This window comes from Prinia subflava, chromosome 2, assembly GCF_021018805.1.
Source record: "Prinia subflava isolate CZ2003 ecotype Zambia chromosome 2, Cam_Psub_1.2, whole genome shotgun sequence".
Lineage (NCBI taxonomy): Eukaryota > Metazoa > Chordata > Aves > Passeriformes > Cisticolidae > Prinia > Prinia subflava.
In genome coordinates, this window is record NC_086248.1 from 43,316,717 (window position 1) to 43,336,304 (window position 19,588).

The following is a 19,588-nucleotide window of genomic DNA, read 5'->3' on the forward strand; positions in this document are numbered from 1 at the left end:
GCTGCATTTTTAAGCAGACACCTAACATCTGAATATGCATCAATTTCTACTCTGAGAAGATGACCACATAATGTATTAACTGCTGCAACTCCAGGGACTCCTCTTTGAATGACAGTTCAATGACAGTTGATATTAACTCAGTGAAAACCATGCATTAAAAAGATTAACTTAATTGTTTCTGGTACCAAGAAATTAAGTATTAAAAGTAAACCCACCCAGAATCTGTAAGAATTAATGAAAGCCAACTCTTCAAGATCAACGTAATGTTAGCAAAAAGTATATGAATCTATAATTTCAGTCTTCTAAAAACATGCATCAACTTTGAAAAACAAACCTGTAAGCATAGAATAAAACCCTCAATGTAAAAAGAAAGAAAACATATTGTTTTCTCCATTCTTACTTAGCATCATGAACTTGTATACTGCATGAGCTGCATGATCTCGAACACTACACTGATCTTACACTGTAAGATCATCACTACAAAACAAACACCAGGTGTCACTACTCACAAATAAAAGTTAACAGAAGTTTTATGTGTAAAGAGGTGCCCTAGGGATTGCAAAACTGGAGACTGAAGCAGAAACTCAAAACATTAATCAGGAAAAATAATAACTGTACCATTAAGCACACCCTGGTATAGAATCACAGAACCATTTTGGCTGGAAAATACCTGCAAGATTAAGTCCAAACATCAGCCTAGCCCCACCCTAGTATGCTCCTAAACCACATCCTCAAGTGCCATATCCACAATTTTTTGAACACTTTTCAGGGGTGGAGACTCCACCACCTCCCTGGGTAGTTTTCTCCAATGCTTTACAGCCCTAGGCATGATAAAATGATTCCTAATATCTAATCTAAACCTCTCCTGCCATACCCTGTCTTACAGGTCTGTGGCTGCAGAAAACCTTTAACCTTTATTATAGCTTTATGTAATAAAAAGTCATTCTGCCAAAACAAAGAAAAAAAAATCTAACTCTAACTCTGAGTTTCACAATCAAGTCAGCAGTAAGACAGTATAGTGATCTGGCACTTCTCAGTGACTAGAGCTGAGGACTTACTTGGTTTCTTATATCCAAAAAGAAATACTGTAAGTAACCTGACTGAATCAAGGTCCTCCACAGACAGTCTATGAAATAAAGCTTTCAGAGTTAAACATTCCAAAAATATCCCACAGGTGCTGGAGACAGCACTCTTGCACACACACACAATTATTTCAAGTGCAAGTCTTAGGCACATGAGGACACCTCAGAAATTAAATCACGTGAGGTTGAAATAATCTAAAAAATACAGAAAAAAATAGAAAATTTCAACTTTATCCTCACAAACTAAGGACATGCACAAAGGCAGTGTGATGTCCACTTACTCCAGTGATTTGGTTTTTTTCACCTTTCAGTTTTCTAGTCTGATTACTAGCAAAGGTTCAAAAGCCTCCATTTAGTTGTGTTATTTACACACTGACCTTCAACTGATCTGATAGAAAAAAGTGTAAGTGTTCACAAATCAAAAAAAGACACTTTAGCAAGCAGAACAAGCAGTACTTGGTATCAAACAAAACAGACTGTTTTACAGTTAAAAATACTCTATTAGTTGAAAATATGTAAGAATTTTGTTCCTCATCCAGACATAGAAATATCTTTGAAAGGTAAGTCATCACCATGTAGAGTTTTGTTTGTTTTAAATAGCACCATCTTCTCAAGAGAATAGAAAATATATTATTTGAAGTAAAAAAATTTTAAAATCACTCCTTTCTGCACGACTTTACCTCTCACTTGTTAACAGGTAAGCACCTAAATTGTCTACTACCATTATACCATGGATTCCCAAACTTTCTAGTCAAATGGAGTTCTGGAAACTCTTTCTCATGAAGTCAATTCTTGCATCTGACTTATGCAAAGGGTAGAAATTATGAACCTGCCTGTAAGATCAATTTCATAATTAAAAAATTATGTTTTCCACTTGTTTTGCCAAAGGACTACCACCTTTCAGAGGCCTTAAGAATAAGAAAAGGTAATAGTGATCAGGTGACACTGCAGTAAGTCACAGAAATTCACTGAAAACGTGTTGCTAACTTAATACCTGTACACAGAGATCCAATGGAGTAACACCGTTCTTGTCTGGCAAATATTTGGCTCCTCTCATCAAAAGAATTTGTGCAGTGTCTCTCTGACCGTGGCTATTCAAAAGAAGAGAAGAAAGACAGTTGATATAGCATTTATGATCTATTATGAGTCATAAATCTGTCTTTATTGCAAATAACAAAAAAAACTCAACATAAGCTAGAAGAAAATAGTTACTGCAAAAAAGCAGTGCAAAATTCAGGCCATTTATGAAGTCAGAACCACCCTCATCATTCAGAAATGATTCATCTTAGCCTCGCCTCAAATATTTATGAGCTGCATTTCCTGCAAAAAGAGAGCTCTTTCTCAATTTATATCCTAATTTACTTCACAGAGGAAGTTCTCTTTGCCAAGTTCTTTGCTCACTTCAACCATATTTGGGGAAAAAACAATGTAATTGTGCTTTAACCATCAATAAAATATTAGCAAGGTATTTTTACTGATTATTCTTTTTTTTTTTTGCACAAGAGATAAATACATCACTCAAATGGCTCTAGTGTCTATATATGAATGTCTTGCATAGCCTCTAGAAGTGATGAGCTTCACTTTTCCATTCAAAGTCTATTTCATAGTCTACTCACTAATCTGCTTATAGATTGTCTAGGCCCCTTAGCTCCCTTGAGTTAAAAAATTCACAACCTGCCAGCATCGCCTAGAAAACAGAAAAACCAACTATTTATACCTCTCAACACTTTCCCAAACCCTTTAATCTGAAAAAAAGATTGTGAACAGAGATTTACTTCCTTAAAAACACATGGAACGATTACGTGAATATTGCCTTCACCAGCATTAAGTGCATATACTGCCAAACATAACAGAGAAGCATCTAAAGGATGAAATGAAAGACTGATAGAAAAGACATAGCAATTAAGGTTACAGATACAAGTTTTTTCAGTGAAGTTTTATTTCTCAAGCTAGTTTGCAGTACACCCTTGACAACAATGTCTATGAGTATTTGGCATCCTGGAACATATAAGAGGCTGCCTGCATCCTCAGCCTGATAGGTGCAGCCTGTCAGTTCAGAAAGGGCACAGGTAAAGTAACAGCTGAGGGGCAAGAGGTAGCCTGACTGATCTCTCAGTAGCTCTCAGATGAGTTCTCCTCGGTCCTGTCCTTCCAGCCCAGTAAGCCAACAGGTTCACCTAAGGCACCAGACTTTGTCCCAATGCAAACAAACATTAAGGGTCAGAAAGGAGCTAAGACTAATGGCCTTCTTGCAGCATCTTCACTGTAATTCTCTAGACTAAGTACACAATGCAACACATTGACAAATGAGGTGTTTCAGACTCAAACTTTCAATACTTTCTGCAGCTATCACCTGCCACTGCTACCACATCCTGCCCTGTCATAAGGGACCTACAACCTTTCTTTCCAGATTTGCTGTGGAACACACCCTGTTCGTTCTACCTTGCCAGTGATGCCTTAAGGTTCAGCTTTCATGTTTTTCAGGTTCTGTACTGCCTAGGTGTGTGGTTCTGGGCCTCATGTTGAGGGTTAGTGAGCTCTCTTCACAGAGTAGGCAGACAAAGCAGTCCTTTTCCAGCTTGAGACCAAGGACAATCGTTGCAAGTTTCAGGCCCAAAAGCATAAACGGTGAATTGAAGAGAGAAAACAGGAAGGATGGGACCTTGTGATCTGGAGCTGTGGCTGGACAGTTGACCCCAGTATGCAGGTGGACCAAAATTTGTAGAGGTGTGGGACCTCGTGACCGATCATCCATTTTTTGTGACCATTTTGGGTCCATCTTGGGTGTAGCCCCGGCCAGGCTCTTGTACTGCCCAAGGTGTATCCTTTAAGGCCTTTTAATAAATACCTCCTTTATTCTCTTAGCTCTGTCTAGTCTCTGTTCCAGGTCAGCCTTCTCAAGGCATCACCAGCTGCACCAGTTGGTAATTTCTAAAGAATATGACTACTGTACTTGCCACATTCCCTTCTTATGGAAATCCTCCAAGCCAAGAGGAAGCAAGCTGCTTGCTTCTTTTAAAGTGTGTACAAATACCACTCCCTAAATCGAGGACCAAGGCTAGCAGCTATTTATTCTCCATTTTCCTTATTCCCAACATACGCTATCTCCAGAGACCATGGCTCCCAGAACATAACTCTTAGCAGGTCAGCCCATTTCTCCTTTTGTTTACAGTAACAGTTAATCTTATGTGAACTATTTCACCTGTGATCAAAGCACACGGTTTGCAAATATTGAAAATGTTCTAACAAATTGCAGAAAAGCTCTAATTCAAACAAAAGATCATTTATCATATATGATTTTTAAATATAACTAAATTTTCTGATCAAAAAGAAAAAACTGATCAAAGCAACAATATATTTTAATTCACCATTGTAACTTAACACATACATGCACATTTCATGTATACTGTAATACCATACAGTACATTAAGGAACAGCCAAACTTGCCCTATGAAAGGCTCTGGTTTTAGTGTACTTAAAATAATCTAAATTGGCAGAATTCATTTTTTCAGAAAAAGGTTCAGTAATTCTCAGTTTATGACTCATGCTAGAACATGGACAGGCATGTGTTTAACATGAGGTACATAAGCCTGCAGTACTAACCTAAGTATTTAGATAAGACACCAAACTACACTCAAAAATGAGACAAGATTAAATACCAGTCAGCTTTTATATTTCCTCTATTTTGTAATTTCTATTCAGTTATTGCAGAAGGGGAAAAATATTTCACTTTTAGGTCAGTATTCAAAAGTTAAAAGTATATAACCTGCAAGCAAAATAAAGCGGAGTTGCCCCAGAAACGTTCGGCCTGTTTATATCTGCACCACTGTCCAGCAAACACTGCACCGTCTACAAGAGAACAAAACACCAACTTCAGAGAAAGAGCACTGGGAAACCCCATTGGCTTGCAACTGTCTAGTGCATGTCTAAAATAAAAAACCACTGAGCAGACTCTCAAACAATGTGACATTTCAGTCACATAAATTTGCTACATTTATAGGTAACAGTTTTTCAGAATTTGTTCTTCCAAAATCCAGCACTGACAAGGATAACAGAAAGGACCTGGGTAGAACTACGATTTATTCCTTTTAGAATAAATAGTTCTGGTGGCAATCAGTACAACTCTATAGGGCTCTAATGCAGTTCAAGTAAAGAATCCAGACTTATACTCTGAATATAAATAGTCAGCCCTAATGCAAGGCCAGGCATAAAAGTTATTCACAAAAATCAATAACAGAAGAGTTTATTTGAACTCATTTACTTCTAGAGTTAAAAATTGTAACTGACCCAACTATGTTTTCATTTTTTACTCACAGTAAATTAATATTTCAGATTTCAAAATCATGTAATAGCTGGCACAACTATGAATTAAACATATTCTGAAAAATAATAAAAAAAAAAATTCAAACATTTGAAAATGTTATATAAAAACTTGATATTAACAAGCCGGTAATAGTACTACGAAGAGCTGAACAGTATACAGTAAGTTACCTAAACTCCCATAAGCACTGAGACCAATCACCTCCACAAGAATAAATAAGTTGTTTCCATGGAAGTGCATGCAGATACTAAAACACACAACAGCATTCCTCATGCTTGCAGCCATTATCATGCGCATTACTACTCTGTAGTTTATAAAAAAACCACAACTTTGAGGCTTTACCAAGTTCTCCACAAATCAATTGTGTTCGTACAATTTAGAAACTTACTGTCTTGTGTCCATTTTGACAAGCTACATGAAGGGCAGTCTGTCCCATGGCATCTTCAACATCTACGTTACTGACATGCTGAACAAGATCATGAAGCAATTCTGTTCGTCCATTGACAGCCAACCAATGAATCTAAGTACAAAAGGATGTATGTGTTTCCTTTAGCAATTATGTATATCCCAGAAAAATTATTTTAAACCTGGCTGTATTACTGTCAACACTTTCACAAAGAGAAGTTTTGCATACCATTAATAGAAACTTTAAACAAGACAATCAAATGCTTAGGTATTTTGATCACATCTTTCAATTCTGGATGGCACTGGATACACAGCAGTTTTGTTTTACGTGCAAGATGGCAAAAGCTTAAAAACCAAGAATCTCCAAATTCTTCATTCATTTTAAGAACATCATGATAATTAATAGCACTTACTGCAGTCAAGCCTTCATTATTACAAATGTTGACATCTGCACTGTATTCCAGCAGCTTGCTCATACATTTTTTCTGGCTATAAGCAAAAGAATACATTAAAATCCAGTCAGGGAAAATCACATACAAAGACTAAATATCTTCTTAGAGCTCCACTCACTCTAATTTATCATTGTTCTAAGCGTAGCAGGTGGCTTTAGTTTATAAGGAGTAAAGTACTGAGCATGTGAAAGAGAGAAGTGATCTCCACAGAGACTTAGATAGTGCAAGGATAGCAAACAACAACATAGGGCTAAAATCACAGCTGTGTTTATGGAAAGTGCAGAAGTACTTAACACTACTTTAACAGTTTCAGCTTTGCATGAACTATCCTTTCAAGACAAAAAGCCAGAGTTCAGCTAATAGAAGTCCATGAAGTTCACTATTGCCTGTACATGTCAGTGAACATGTTTACAGTACACCACTAAATCATTACTTTATGAGACAATCATTGTAGAACCATGCAAATCTTTGGTAAGTACAAGTACTGTCTTAATAAAAGTAGAGGTATTTTTTTCCTACTTTATGTTTTATTTGGTTTTTTAACATTTTTAATGCTCTTAGTGCTTTACCTTTACAAATTTATTTTGCTTTTCCTTTTTATTTGGTCCCTTTCACACCTTTCTTATACCTCATTTCCACATAACTGTCTCCAGTGTGTATTTCTGCATTTCATCATACACCACTTGGCTGCTTCTTTCCTCTCCTACAAATAGACAGACCTCACACATTCTCAGAAGCCACTAAACACTATCACCTCCTCATGTGAAGTACCAGCTGTGATAGAATTCAGTTATTGCATCACATACATGTTCCAAAAAGAAAAAGACAACATTACCTTTACACTCGCATGCTTTCACATACTATAATTCAAGAAGTAGGATCTTAAAAAGGTACTTGCTTGCTGGTTTGGAGTTTTTTCTCTGCACCTCTCCTAACAACATGCAGGCCAACTTTATGCTCCTTTTCTTGCAGGAAAAAATTTCTTAAAGACACTATCTCAGAAAAATCAGATGTCTGTGACCCCCTCCAAGCCTTCCAAAACCTTTTCTTACTCAGCTAACTGGAAGGTGAATGTATCCCTTGTTCAATTACTGCTGCAAGAATCATTATGTCCCTGATTAATAAAAAACACTAAAATGATTGGCACTGGAATTGGTATTTCAGACATGACTTACTATTTATAAAAAATTATTCTATGAATATTCAAAGTAAGGATTTTAACCTCCCTATTCTCTGCTTTCAAAAGGCAGAGGTGAAAGGCATTTTTTTAACTGTGCAAAAACATTACAGAACATGTCAGCTCAAGTGCATTATGCACAAATTTTTTTGAGAGTTTAAGCATTTTAAAAACTTACCCATTCCTTGCTGCTAAATGGAGAGGAGTACATCCTGAGATGTCCTGATAGTTTGGATTTGCTCCTTTTTTTAATAACAGAACAAGGCATTCAACTGATCCACAGCTAAGAAGAAAATAAGAAAGGGAGAAACTATAACAAGGATATTTACAAATCTTTATTGGTATAAAGACAACAGCAATATTATGTACAGATCACACTCACTAGAACATCTTTACATAAAATTGTTTTACACCCTCATAGTTCAGGCTACACAAAGCAAAAGGAAAGTCACTTAATGCAGTGAGAAGTGACCAAATATAACTTGTAGCAATAAACAGATGCCACCTTTCTCTGTGATTTCAACGACTTTAAAACACAACAGTGAGTCTTTAAGACTGGTAATTCTTTAAACTATAAATGGTGATAAAAGTTTTGCTTTCGATTTCCTATCATCGCTAAACTATTAACAGGATTAAATTTTCCATTAAATATTTTGGGGTTTGTTATGCTTTGGTGTCTGGAAGTTATGTTTAGAAGTTTGAATCAGGAAAATTCTAAAACTCGTACAAGTGTTCCTTTGCTATTAATTTTGAGCCTATAATAAAGAGCTGAGTTCTTTTACTTTACATGAGATAGCAGTTATTCAGGATAACCAATGTCACTAAGAAGACAGAAACTCTGCATTACATGTTTATCTTGCTCCTGAACTCTTCAAGAGGAAGAGTTGATTGAAATGATAGAGTATTTTTTTATCTTTTGTGACCAGCTAATCCATTTTTACAAATCTTCCCAATGTCAGAAATGCTATACAACAACCCAAAGGAACTGAAGACTAAATTAACAATATGTTGCAAAACTAGCAGCTTGATGACCCCTTTGTGATCCAGTAACTAAAGTCAAGATAAAAGACAATCCAGAAACTAAGTGCAACACAACTTCTTGTATCTTAAGAATCTGTTAAGTACAGTGTATTTTCAAATATACTTCTATGGCGCATGCTAAAAATTTCTTTGCATTTTTTTAAGTACTACCTTAAGTAAATTTTATATAAACAATATGTAATTCTGAGATAAAATAGTTGGGAAACTGTTGTTGTTTAAATTTATGGGGGGTCCCCGGGGAGTGCCCCCCGGAGACCCCCGGGGTCTTTTGGGGTCGTGGTGTTCCCGGGCTTGCAGGCAAGGAGACTCAGACGCCGGTGGGATGCTGATGAGGTGAGGGTTTATTCACTGAGGGAGAGGGGAAGGGGAGGGGGAAGGGGGGGAGAGGAGAGAGGAGCGTCCGGACGCCTCCAGGGGTAGAGGGGGAAGAGGGGGCAGAGCCTTCTGCCTTGGCATTCTTATCACAGAGGTTCAAAGGGGCGCGGTAACATTCTCCAGCCAATGAGGTTACAGATACAGGATACTGCAGGGAGGATACAGACTTAGGACAAACCATACATTTTCCAAGGGTGAGCCAGAGCAAACCATTTCCATAAAATGCAATCCCACAAGTCACCCTTTTTTTCTTTAAAATGTGAGAAGAGAAATATGACATATGACAATTAACAATTTAAAATGAAACAGTAATTACACTTTTGCAGCATGAAACCAAATACAATTGCAGTAAGGATTATGTTATACTGTGAACAGTTGATCTGACCTTGTAATTGCAGTAGACGGGTTATGTGAGTTTATATTGCAAGATTTGAAACAAGTTAACAAATTTGTTTGAGCCTTTCCAGCGTGACTGGCCTAATAGTGTCTAGTCTTTTCCAACTGGCTTTTCAGACCACCACAGCCCCCAGCTTAGGCTGAGGCGCTGACCTCTGCTCCCATTCCAGGGACAGGAAAACACGTGGAGTTCCCCGGGCTCCACACACGGCTTCAGATTCTCCAGGTGGCCTGCTGCAGTTCCCCCATTGGGGCCGGGCAGGGGCAGTGAGGAATTTAAATCAACTCAAGCTGCCATTGATCTGTCACGGAATTCCCTTAAGGCCTGAACAGCAAGTCACCGACACTCACGGATCTGAGCCAAACCACTCCTTTCACTTTCCAACTGGTTCAACCGAAAGGACCTACACTCTGCATGCAATTGTTTACATTCGTCCATATGTACCCATTGGGGATTTTTTTCGTCCATACTTGCACCAGAACTGTCAGAGACCTAACAAAAGACCCCCAGTTTAGGTCATCAAAAGAAAAACAAAAGAAAAAAAACTACAAAAACCGTCAAATACTTTCTCAGACACCAATTTAGGTTATCAATCACCCTCAGAACTAACTGAGGACAGCATAAACCCAAAAGCGTTACAGATTCAATAGTCTACACTACTGAATCGCGCCTTACAAGAAGACAATTCAAAAACTGCTTCCCTTGGATCTACACTTGTGACCTGAAAAGGCCTCTGCTTTCTAAAACAGAAAACAGGGGAATCTGCAATATGAACACACACAAAAGCTAGAAAGGCATAATTGTAAAACTACTTCATGGGGATGGGAAGGAAATGGACGGGTTTGGGACACCCTGCTGTTTGGCCAGAACAGCTAGGGACAGGGGCAGAAAAACAGGGAAAGGGAATCAAAGTAGCATTAACAATTATACAAGGCTGTAAAACTGGTATTACAAATTCACTTTAGCTTTGGGGTTTGGTTTCTTAGCGTTTACCTTGTGGGACTTGGAAAGCGGAAGATGGGACTGAGAGCACGTGGCCATGGTGGCCATGCGGTCACAGCGCAGCACGTGGTGTTAGCCGTGCCGTGCCGGGTTTAGCAGGAAGGGGTTAACTCTCGGGGGTTTGTTAAGGGAAAGGGGGTTAGGGAGAAGGAGCAGCGAGGGGAGGAGGGGGTAAGGGTAAGGAAGGAGGTTACACAATTTACAAAACCGAGTTTTGGAAGGTGCGGGGCTTGGGCACAACTGAAGACTGCTTTTTCCTTCTCTGATGGCTGTCTGGCTGAGTTCCTTTCGCTGCTGTCCAGGGCTGCTTGTCCGCGCGGCTTCTCCCGGTGCTAGGGCCCGCGCGCGCTGCGGCGGGGCCGGGACCACGTGTCGGCTCCGCCGGGACTGCCCCGCGCCGCGGCCGCTGGGCTGGGGCCGCTCCGCCGCCGGGGCCGTGCCGGGCCGGGGCCACTCCGCCGCCGGTTCGCCGCCCGCGCCGCGGCTGCCGCGGGTCAGAGGGTGCCGCGCCGCTGCCGCGCAGCCCGCGCCGCCGAGCCGAGGCGGGCCGGGGCCGCGCCGCCGAGCCGAGGCGGGCCGGGGCCGCGCCGCCGAGCCGAGGCGGGCCGGGGCCGCGCCGCCGAGCCGAGGCGGGCCGGGGCCGCGCCGCCGAGCCGAGGCGGGCCGGGGCCGCGCCGCCGAGCCGAGGCGGGCCGGGGCCGCGCCGCCGAGCCGAGGCGGGCCGGGGCCGCGCCGCCGAGCCGAGGCGGGCCGGGGCCGCGCCGCCGAGCCGAGGCGGGCCGGGGCCGCGCCGCCGCCACGCGCCGCTGCAGCGGTCCCGCCGCGCCGGGGCTCACGCTGGAGCCTCGCCGTGGCGGAGCCGCGCCGCCCGGGCCGCGCCGCCCGACGGGGCTGCGCAGCCCGCGCAGCGCCGAGGCGGGCCGGGACCCGGGCCCGCGCCGGGCTGGTCGGCGGTGGTGGGACAGCCGCGTGGTGGCTCACGAGGTCTCTGCGCGGTGGGGGAGGGGCCGCCCCGGGCCGCGATGGCCCAGAACGGCCGCTCCACCGGAGACGGCACCGAGACGGAGTTACCATGGTCCATCCTGCCCCAGGGTCGTCGATGCCGTTGCCCGACGTTGGTGCGTCATCTGTTGTTGTTTAAATTTATGGGGGGTCCCCGGGGAGTGCCCCCCGGAGACCCCCGGGGTCTTTTGGGGTCGTGGTGTTCCCGGGCTTGCAGGCAAGGAGACTCAGACGCCGGTGGGATGCTGATGAGGTGAGGGTTTATTCACTGAGGGAGAGGGGAAGGGGAGGGGGAAGGGGGGGAGAGGAGAGAGGAGCGTCCGGACGCCTCCAGGGGTAGAGGGGGAAGAGGGGGCAGAGCCTTCTGCCTTGGCATTCTTATCACAGAGGTTCAAAGGGGCGCGGTAACATTCTCCAGCCAATGAGGTTACAGATACAGGATACTGCAGGGAGGATACAGACTTAGGACAAACCATACATTTTCCAAGGGTGAGCCAGAGCAAACCATTTCCATAAAATGCAATCCCACAGGAAACAGCTATTTCTAAAAGTCTGTTTAAGAGGCTGCAATTTCCACATTTACTGCCACCAAATACTGCTATATATCTGCAGTACTACTACTATTTTTTTTCCTTTTTTTTTAAGTTTAAATATAAGAACTTTCAAGATATTTAAAAGGAGAGCCAAATACAGAGTATTCATTCATCATTTTAAAGTTTAGTTTCTTCAAAGGTCATGTCAAAAACTATCTGGTTCATTTCTATTTACATGATGTTAACCTGTCTTGGCAGAGTTACATATAAAACAGAAGAACTGTACAAACAATAAACAATGTAGATCAAAATTTGCACTTCAACACTCTATCCAGGATACAGAACTTATTAGAAATGAATGCCCAAGTTATATTCCCTTCAGTTATCATTACATGAAGTACTTTGGAGCAGCTGCTTCCCAACAAACATCCAAATGCTTCCCTCCACTGTTTTAGAACACCTCAAAAACAATCAGCACCTGCAAACGAGAGTTCTCTACCTCCACAAAGGCAAGAGTAACCCAGCTATACAGGATGCACATTACAGCTGCATTTTTTTAAAGACTTGAGATTCCACAGAAAGGTAAAAAAGTATCTAGACAGACTTCCTTCACTGGAATTTAGAAAGCCATTTCATATCATGTGTAAAATCTGTCCTCTTTATGAGGCAGGCACATTACTAGGGAGAACAAACAAGATACAAAAAGTGTGAAAACAAAATGTTAACTGACACTACAGAGTTTTCCAGCTTACATTGGTGCCTTAGATTTGTGGCAATATTTTCATTGTTAACTTCTGGACTGGACTCAAGTAAGTCTTACTTTGCTGCAATATGAAGCAAACTTCTCTTCACACGTCCAAAGGCATAATTCACATCAAATTTTGAATTTGAGAGCAGCTCTGAGACAGACCTTCAAATAGAAAAATAATTTTTTAATTTTAAAAATCCAAGTATCAATCACAGTATGCAAGCAAAGTTTATACTGTAAGTTGTACACAAATTTCTTACTTAATCACTATTTCTTTTCCCTCCAACTAATTACTAAGAGATCGAACAGCTTTTAAGCATTTGCTGATTAACAATATTTTTCCACTTCTTACTGTACATAAAAAATGAACTGTGACACTGGGAAACTGTTTCAAATGTAAACTAGTAACAATTAGACCAAACCATCAAATAATTTCTTTATAAATATGAAAAACGAGAATTTCAACAGCTTTGTTTTAAACAAAATATAAATTCCCATTTTCCTCCTTATCACAATCATCCCAACCACATATCCAAAAGTTTTCCCAAATATAGGCAAAGTTCAGAGCGAAGATTAGTATGTGAAATCATAATGATGAAGTAGAAGATCAGGATAAAAAAAATTAAATAGGACTCTTCAACTTGCTGTAATGATCACATAATTTTAAATCCTTGCATGCAATCTCAAAATATTACATAGCAGAACAAATGTTTATCCTGGCTGGAAAAGCAGCTTACTTTTTCAGTACGAGTTATTGCCTGCTTCCCTACAAAATTCATGTGAAGGAAGCACCATTTAGCTGGCTTTATAAAGCCTCCAGGTTCCAAGCACTTTGAGGACAACTCAGTAAGAGAAACAGCTGCTCATCTGCAGAATTCCAGAAGTACCAATCTCATTGTCCAACTCTTACTCCATGTCTTTCTGAGATGTGTAATGAGACTAAGAGCTTCCATGTCATCCATAAATAAACCCTCAGAGCTAAGACACAGTTACAAAACAACATTTTGTTCTTCTCTCAGGACAAATTTTCCTGTGTGCTTCAACAGAACAAATCCCAGTTCTGGTCTATGGCATAAATCAAAACAGGTTAAACGATGCTGGGATGCACACAGTCAGTGACTAACTTCAAATTAGAACATAACTCAGCAATTCAGCAGCAGGACTTTCTGAGAGCGCTTTAGGAGCTATGACTCCAGCAAACATGCTGGGGTTTTCAGACCTTAAAAAAAAAAAAAAGGTAAATTTAAAGAAGCTCTCACCTGTGCTGGTCAGCCATAACCATTGGCATCAGTGTATAGACAGCAGTTTCATTATCTGGGAAGAAATTAAATTCCTCTGTCACCACACCTTTTACATAAAATAAATGTATCTAACAACATTTATTTACCTTTTCAAGTGTCCATTGTTCAACAGATCATTCTTTTTACACAGATATTACACAAACAAAGTTTGATTATAAAGTAAAAGCCATCATACTTAGATAAAAGAGAGAACACAATTGCAATACATGAAATTTCAATGTGGCTTTTCTTCTTTTACAAAGTAAAAATTACAGAATTTTCAGTGGAACATCAACTTCTTTGAATTGACAATTCTGTTAATTCAAAGTTTTTAAGAAATGTGCATTTAAAAACCCGAACAAAACAGAAACACTTAACTATTTAATTTTAAATAGAAGGAAGCTTCCTTTCTTGCAAGGTGACTTCCATAGTCCTGAGAATTTGATTTTGTAGTAGTGACTTCTTTAAATTACCTCATAACCATTCCATTTTGTCTCTGTACCTGAATACCTGAGTGCAATAGGTTTCACTTTAATTTTTAATCTCTAATCAGTTTCATATTTCACACTTGAGGGCAACGATGAAAGTCCAGAACACAAAGATCCATGTCAGTGGTGGGAACACAGTGACATTCAGCCACAGTCTCTGTCATCACTACAAATGCTGCAAATGCCAGCACACTGCATGGGTGTGATGAGCCTGTTCGGTCACTTACAGACTTCCTGAAGTAAAATACTATTTGTAGAAGATTAATTTGACAAAACTAAAAATCTTTTAACATACAATAATTATATTTATAATAATTATATTAAGATGCAATTTTTTCTTTTATTTTGGACAATAATTATAATTTTTTCCCTTCAACAAGCTACCCATTTTTGAGAGCACAATCTCCACAGATTGGTCATGTAGACACCAACTTATGACAGGAGGGGCTGTACTTTCTGAGAACCCAGGTATATGGTTTCAGGATATGGAAATACAAGACTGTTCCTACAAAATTTTTATTTTCAAGCTTTTCCTCATCACCTTCATTAATCCAAAGTTACAAAGCAATCAGAACTGGAAGAATTAAAACAGTCCCAAACAAGCATAGTATCTCATGTCTTTTATATACCATGTCTCTACACATTCACAACTTCCACTAGGTAGGCAAGATGACATTTACTGAATAATAAATAAAGATTCTTCAGAATTATGAACTGGAATCCAAGAAACTGTTATCACGCTGCAGCTATCCTATTTATTCTTACTGTTGCTCTACAGTGCTCCAAGATTACTGCTGCCATCAGCTATTTGAAGTTGTGTGTCCGCAGCTAACAAAAGAAAGAAGCAATGCTAATCTATTATTACTTTTGAACACTGAACAGAGGTAAGTCAAATTCAAATCACATTTCCTCAGCTACAAAAATTTTAAAACAAAACTTTAAAAAATCAGCATTACTCATAGCAAACATATGGTGCAAGAGACACAAGCCTCTCAAAACACCAAATGATGATCAAACATTGCAGAGAGTCACAAACCATCACCAAGTTCAAATCTGAACTCCCTACAAACTGTTCCTTACAGCAGAGTTCTGTGAGCATCAGATAACTCCATCTCCAACACACACCCCTAGAATCTGATTGCTGGGGGAAGAACAAGCTGGGAAGGAAGGGACACACAGAGAAAGAGTCCTGAAATAAAATTAAACAGATGCTAAATAAATATCAATTGTGAAAAATATTTGAGCACTTGTTAAAAATCTATCCATTATTAGTTCCCAGTATACACAAACTAAAAAAAAATGTATCTTGAGCACTGCTTCAGAGCTCTTGGCAGGAAGATAAAGCTTTCCAAATAAAACAAAAAAACCAAACTTAAAAAAACAACTAAATTTAAGCATGACATGCTTATATATTTCCACAATCAAACCCTATACAGACAACAAAAAAAAAAGGTGAAAAAAACTTTTAAATACATCACCACATTTAACTGAAATGCTTAATACTGATTCTAATTACATTTAACTATATTGCAAGTATAGTGATCTAGAAAAAGACAATAGTTAAATATGAGTGTAGCTGGGCATTTATGGCACAGTTACAAAACTGAGCCTTTTGCTGTTCTGTTAACAGAAATTACACTGTGGAGCACATGCAGATTTTCCCAGAGTTTTCTGTACAGAAGTAATTAAAAGGATGCAGGGACTAAGGAGCTTTTATGCCAATCTTTGGTGATTATTTTCTCTAGTCATGAAAAAACTCCAGCTGACATAAACTACATGACAACAGGCAGAGAAAAAGCATTATACCCCTCACGGACTCACCGAACTTATTTCCTCTCTAACTTGCTTGCATTTCAAATCTTGATTATATAAAGACAAAAAAAAGGCACACCAAATGCAGTGTCAGAGCTTTGGGCTGCAAGACCAAGTTTTCAGGCACTGAGCCTTAATAGTAGCACTCAGAAATTTGAGTCAACCTCTGAAGTGTCCAGAAAACAACTGCTAAAAGATACCTTGAGAGAGTGATAAAAAAACCCAGAAGTTCTACTTGTAAGCTCAGGATATTCACTGGCACTGGACTCAGGTGTTAAGACTTGCTTTAAAAAAAAAAAAAAAGCACCTGAAATTCATAATCTACAATCCTGCCCTGGCAAGATACACTTATTACTTTATTCCTCAGAGATGCTGTTGTGAAGCTGGCAGAGATCACAATCTTAAAGAAGTGTGAGCAGTGCACATAATACCCTAATGGCAACATGCAACAGAAGTTCAATACTTAGATTTATTGCCTTCTTCAGCATAAGTAAATTCAAACATACATCTCCATCTCCTGTGAGAGAACTATGACCCTCACTTTAAGGATGGAGGGGTAAACTATGTATCTTTCAAATTAAATGTAAAATAAAGTTATTCAAATATGACGGGGCGCATGGGGGGGGAAATCATAATTCAAGAGGCCAGATACAGCACACAAGAAGCCACCAAAATACATATTATCCTAGACCAGTGTGGAATATTCCAAGCTGATCCTGTCAGTACATGTTTGGAACAACATGCTAGAAGCCAAACCTGCTTCTCAAGAAGAGCTTGGGCAGACCTGCATGACTTTAAGGAACACTAAGGTCAAGAAAGAAGATATCTAACAAGCTAAGATGGACCCAAAGTTGGATGGCCACTGAACAGAGACCTTCTTGGAATGCAATTTGAGACCTCAGTGTGTTAAGGCCATTTATCTCCTTGTATCGGTCCCACTGATTTGTTTCATGCAATTCCTAGGGAATGCACAGAACTCACTTTCCTTCTGCACTACAGGGTGATAGAAGTACTTGTTCCAAAGGTCTCAGAGCTTGCACTTGCACTGCCATTCCATAGACATAACTGCCTCTGAAGAATAAGATAAAAATGCCCAAGATGTGAAGAAAACAGACGAAATTCAGAATCAATTTGCGTACATTAGTACTGGAGTAAATTTAAAGCAGCTCCAACTGATACAGGTTGCGCAAATTGTTATTGATATTAGCACTTTCAATTAGTTAAACTGGTGCTACTTCATCATTTCTGTAAGTCTAAGTTAACAGTATTACATCAATTTTCACTGCTGCCATTCAAAGGCTTACAAGCAGCAGTGAAATCTGCCTGAAACTTGCCTGTCAAGTGAAATTTATTAGCAACTGCACTGGAAGGCACTGGAACTGTGACAGGTGACAATAAGTGAAGGGTGTAGTAGCGCAGCTCAGGAGGACACCAGGAAGTCCAAACAGGGAATGCACAGAGAAAACATAATACTGCTCCCTCTTCTCCACCACTGGAGATGAACGCTGGCAGACAGGGAGCCAAAGACTCACCCATAAAAGCAGACACTGAAGAAAGTACAGTGACAGCACATGACTCACAAGAACAGAAATTTTGCATATCCAAGAGTTTTAGAGTTAGTCCTCCCAAAAAGTGGACCACTTGCCATAAAAGCCTGAAGCTCTGTGTGAAGTGGTTTAGAGCCCAAAAAAATAGGCTGTGACGGGTGACTATGACTCAGAATACCTTTTCAAACAAAATTCAGCACCACTAACAAACAAACGCCAACCACAAAGACTTGTCATCACTACTCTGTCCTGGGCGAGGCACCTGACGAAGGATTTAAAAGCGAATACAGCCACTGTCCGGCACCCCGGCCCCCCACTCGCCCGGGCTCGGGGGTGGCAGCAGCCAGCAGGGATCCCCCGCGCCGGAGGGAAGGAGGCGGACGCCGCTGTTGCTGTCAGCGCGACAAATAAACAGAGCCTGTCGCAGGCGGAGAGAGGAAGCCCGTGCCCGTTCTCCCCGGCCGCCTCAACTCATCCCCGCCGGCCCGGGCGCGGAGGCCGCCGGGACCGACCGCTACGTCAGGGCCCCGCTCCTACCGTCCGGCAGCTCCACGGTGCGGGCGCGGCGCAGGGACCTCGTCAGCCGGTTGAGCTGCTCCATGGCTCTCTCCATCCTCGGAGCGCCCAGCGCGAAGCCGCGGACAGCCACCGCCGCCGGCCCTCAGCCCATCGCGGCGCTGGCGGCGCCGAGGCCGCCCAGGCCGCCGCCGCGGGAGGCTGCGCGCATGCGCGGGGCGGGGCCGGGGCGGTCTCCCTCAGTTCGCTTTTACCCGAAGAAAGGAAGGGGATGAGGGGCGTGAGTTTTCAAAGCTCGTAGAAAATGCATCTTTAAATGCCTGCTTGTTACAAATAAAAATGAATAAGTGCTACCTTTTGAAGCCGCCCCTGCCAGGGGATCCTGCCCGTGCGGGCTCATTTCCCCGGAGCCACGGCAGGGAATGGGGCCGCAAACGCGCCTGGGCGGGACAGAATCACAGAATCGATCAGGCTGGAAAAGCAGACTATTTTGTAGTGGAATTCATAACCCCAAAAAAGTCTTAGTTTGACCCTATGAGCTTTTAGTATGTCCCAGGAAATTCCTACTTGAACAATGTGCTTTTCCCGTGGTATTGCAGCTGTCCTATATATATATATATATGTATATATGTATATACATATATACGTATATGTACATATATATATATGTGTGTATATATATATGCCTAGATTGACTGCTGTGGAAAATTAGACACCTCTGCATGGTAATTAATTCTGTCTAGTTTAGAAGTGAGTATTGCACTAGAATTAGACACCTTCGGACGTGTTTGTAAGACACCTGTAGTAAGACTAAGTCTTGCTACAGGTGAGTAAAATTAGCTGAGAATAGTAAAATTAGCTTAATTTTTTTACACTATGACAGGTGCAGCAATACTTCCAAATTTTATTAATTTTCTTGATGTCAAGAAAAAAATGACATCTCAAGGAAAGAATAAGGTTCCCACCTTACCACCTAACCTGAGCTTTGAGTCATTTGCTCATTGAATGCAGTCAGCAGAGTTCCCTTCAACACTGAGATAAGGGGACCTCAATATATCTGTCCTTTGGACTTACACATCTGAAGATGTCATGTCCCACTGCCTATGAGCAATTGGTCAAACTTGTCTTTCACAGTGAATCAAATCAATATCAGATATCCGCCCTGTGAAAGATACACTGCCCTTGACTCCTACAGGAAGTTTCTTGCTGTGAGCAGTCTCAAGGACAACGAGAGGTAGGCTGTTTCTTTGCAAAAAAGATAATACCATCTCTAACTTTTAAAACTGGTGCTTGTGGCATTTATTTTTCTACAAGAAAAGTTTTCTTCAGAGATAAAAAATTATTTTGTTTTTAGGATTGGGTAGAATATAGATTATTGTCAGAAATGGAATGCAGTACTGTGTAAAACTA

The 19,588-nt window shown here is 40.9% G+C and overlaps 1 protein-coding gene across 3 annotated transcripts in view; it reads right to left on the minus strand.

The window, feature by feature from the left end:
- The window catches only part of HACE1 (HECT domain and ankyrin repeat containing E3 ubiquitin protein ligase 1), a 52,235-nt gene extending 33,835 nt beyond the window's left edge, over positions 1–18,400 (minus strand). The window contains exons 1-8 of one of the 3 annotated variants that reach the window (XM_063389713.1): positions 18,200–18,400; positions 13,795–13,849; positions 12,608–12,697; positions 7,616–7,720; positions 6,222–6,297; positions 5,792–5,923; positions 4,849–4,931; positions 2,077–2,173 (exon numbers count right to left, since the gene is read on the minus strand). In XM_063389713.1, coding sequence (XP_063245783.1) covers positions 2,077–2,173; positions 4,849–4,931; positions 5,792–5,923; positions 6,222–6,297; positions 7,616–7,720; positions 12,608–12,697; positions 13,795–13,849; positions 18,200–18,275 — 714 coding nt within the window. In that variant the 5' untranslated portion in view covers positions 18,276–18,400. Of the gene's footprint in view, positions 1–2,076; positions 2,174–4,848; positions 4,932–5,791; positions 5,924–6,221; positions 6,298–7,615; positions 7,721–12,539; positions 12,698–13,794; positions 13,850–18,199 lie in introns of those variants that run through there. The other 2 variants (XM_063389714.1, XM_063389716.1) reach the window with 2 other exon arrangements.
- Positions 18,401–19,588: the final 1,188 nt, after the last annotated feature.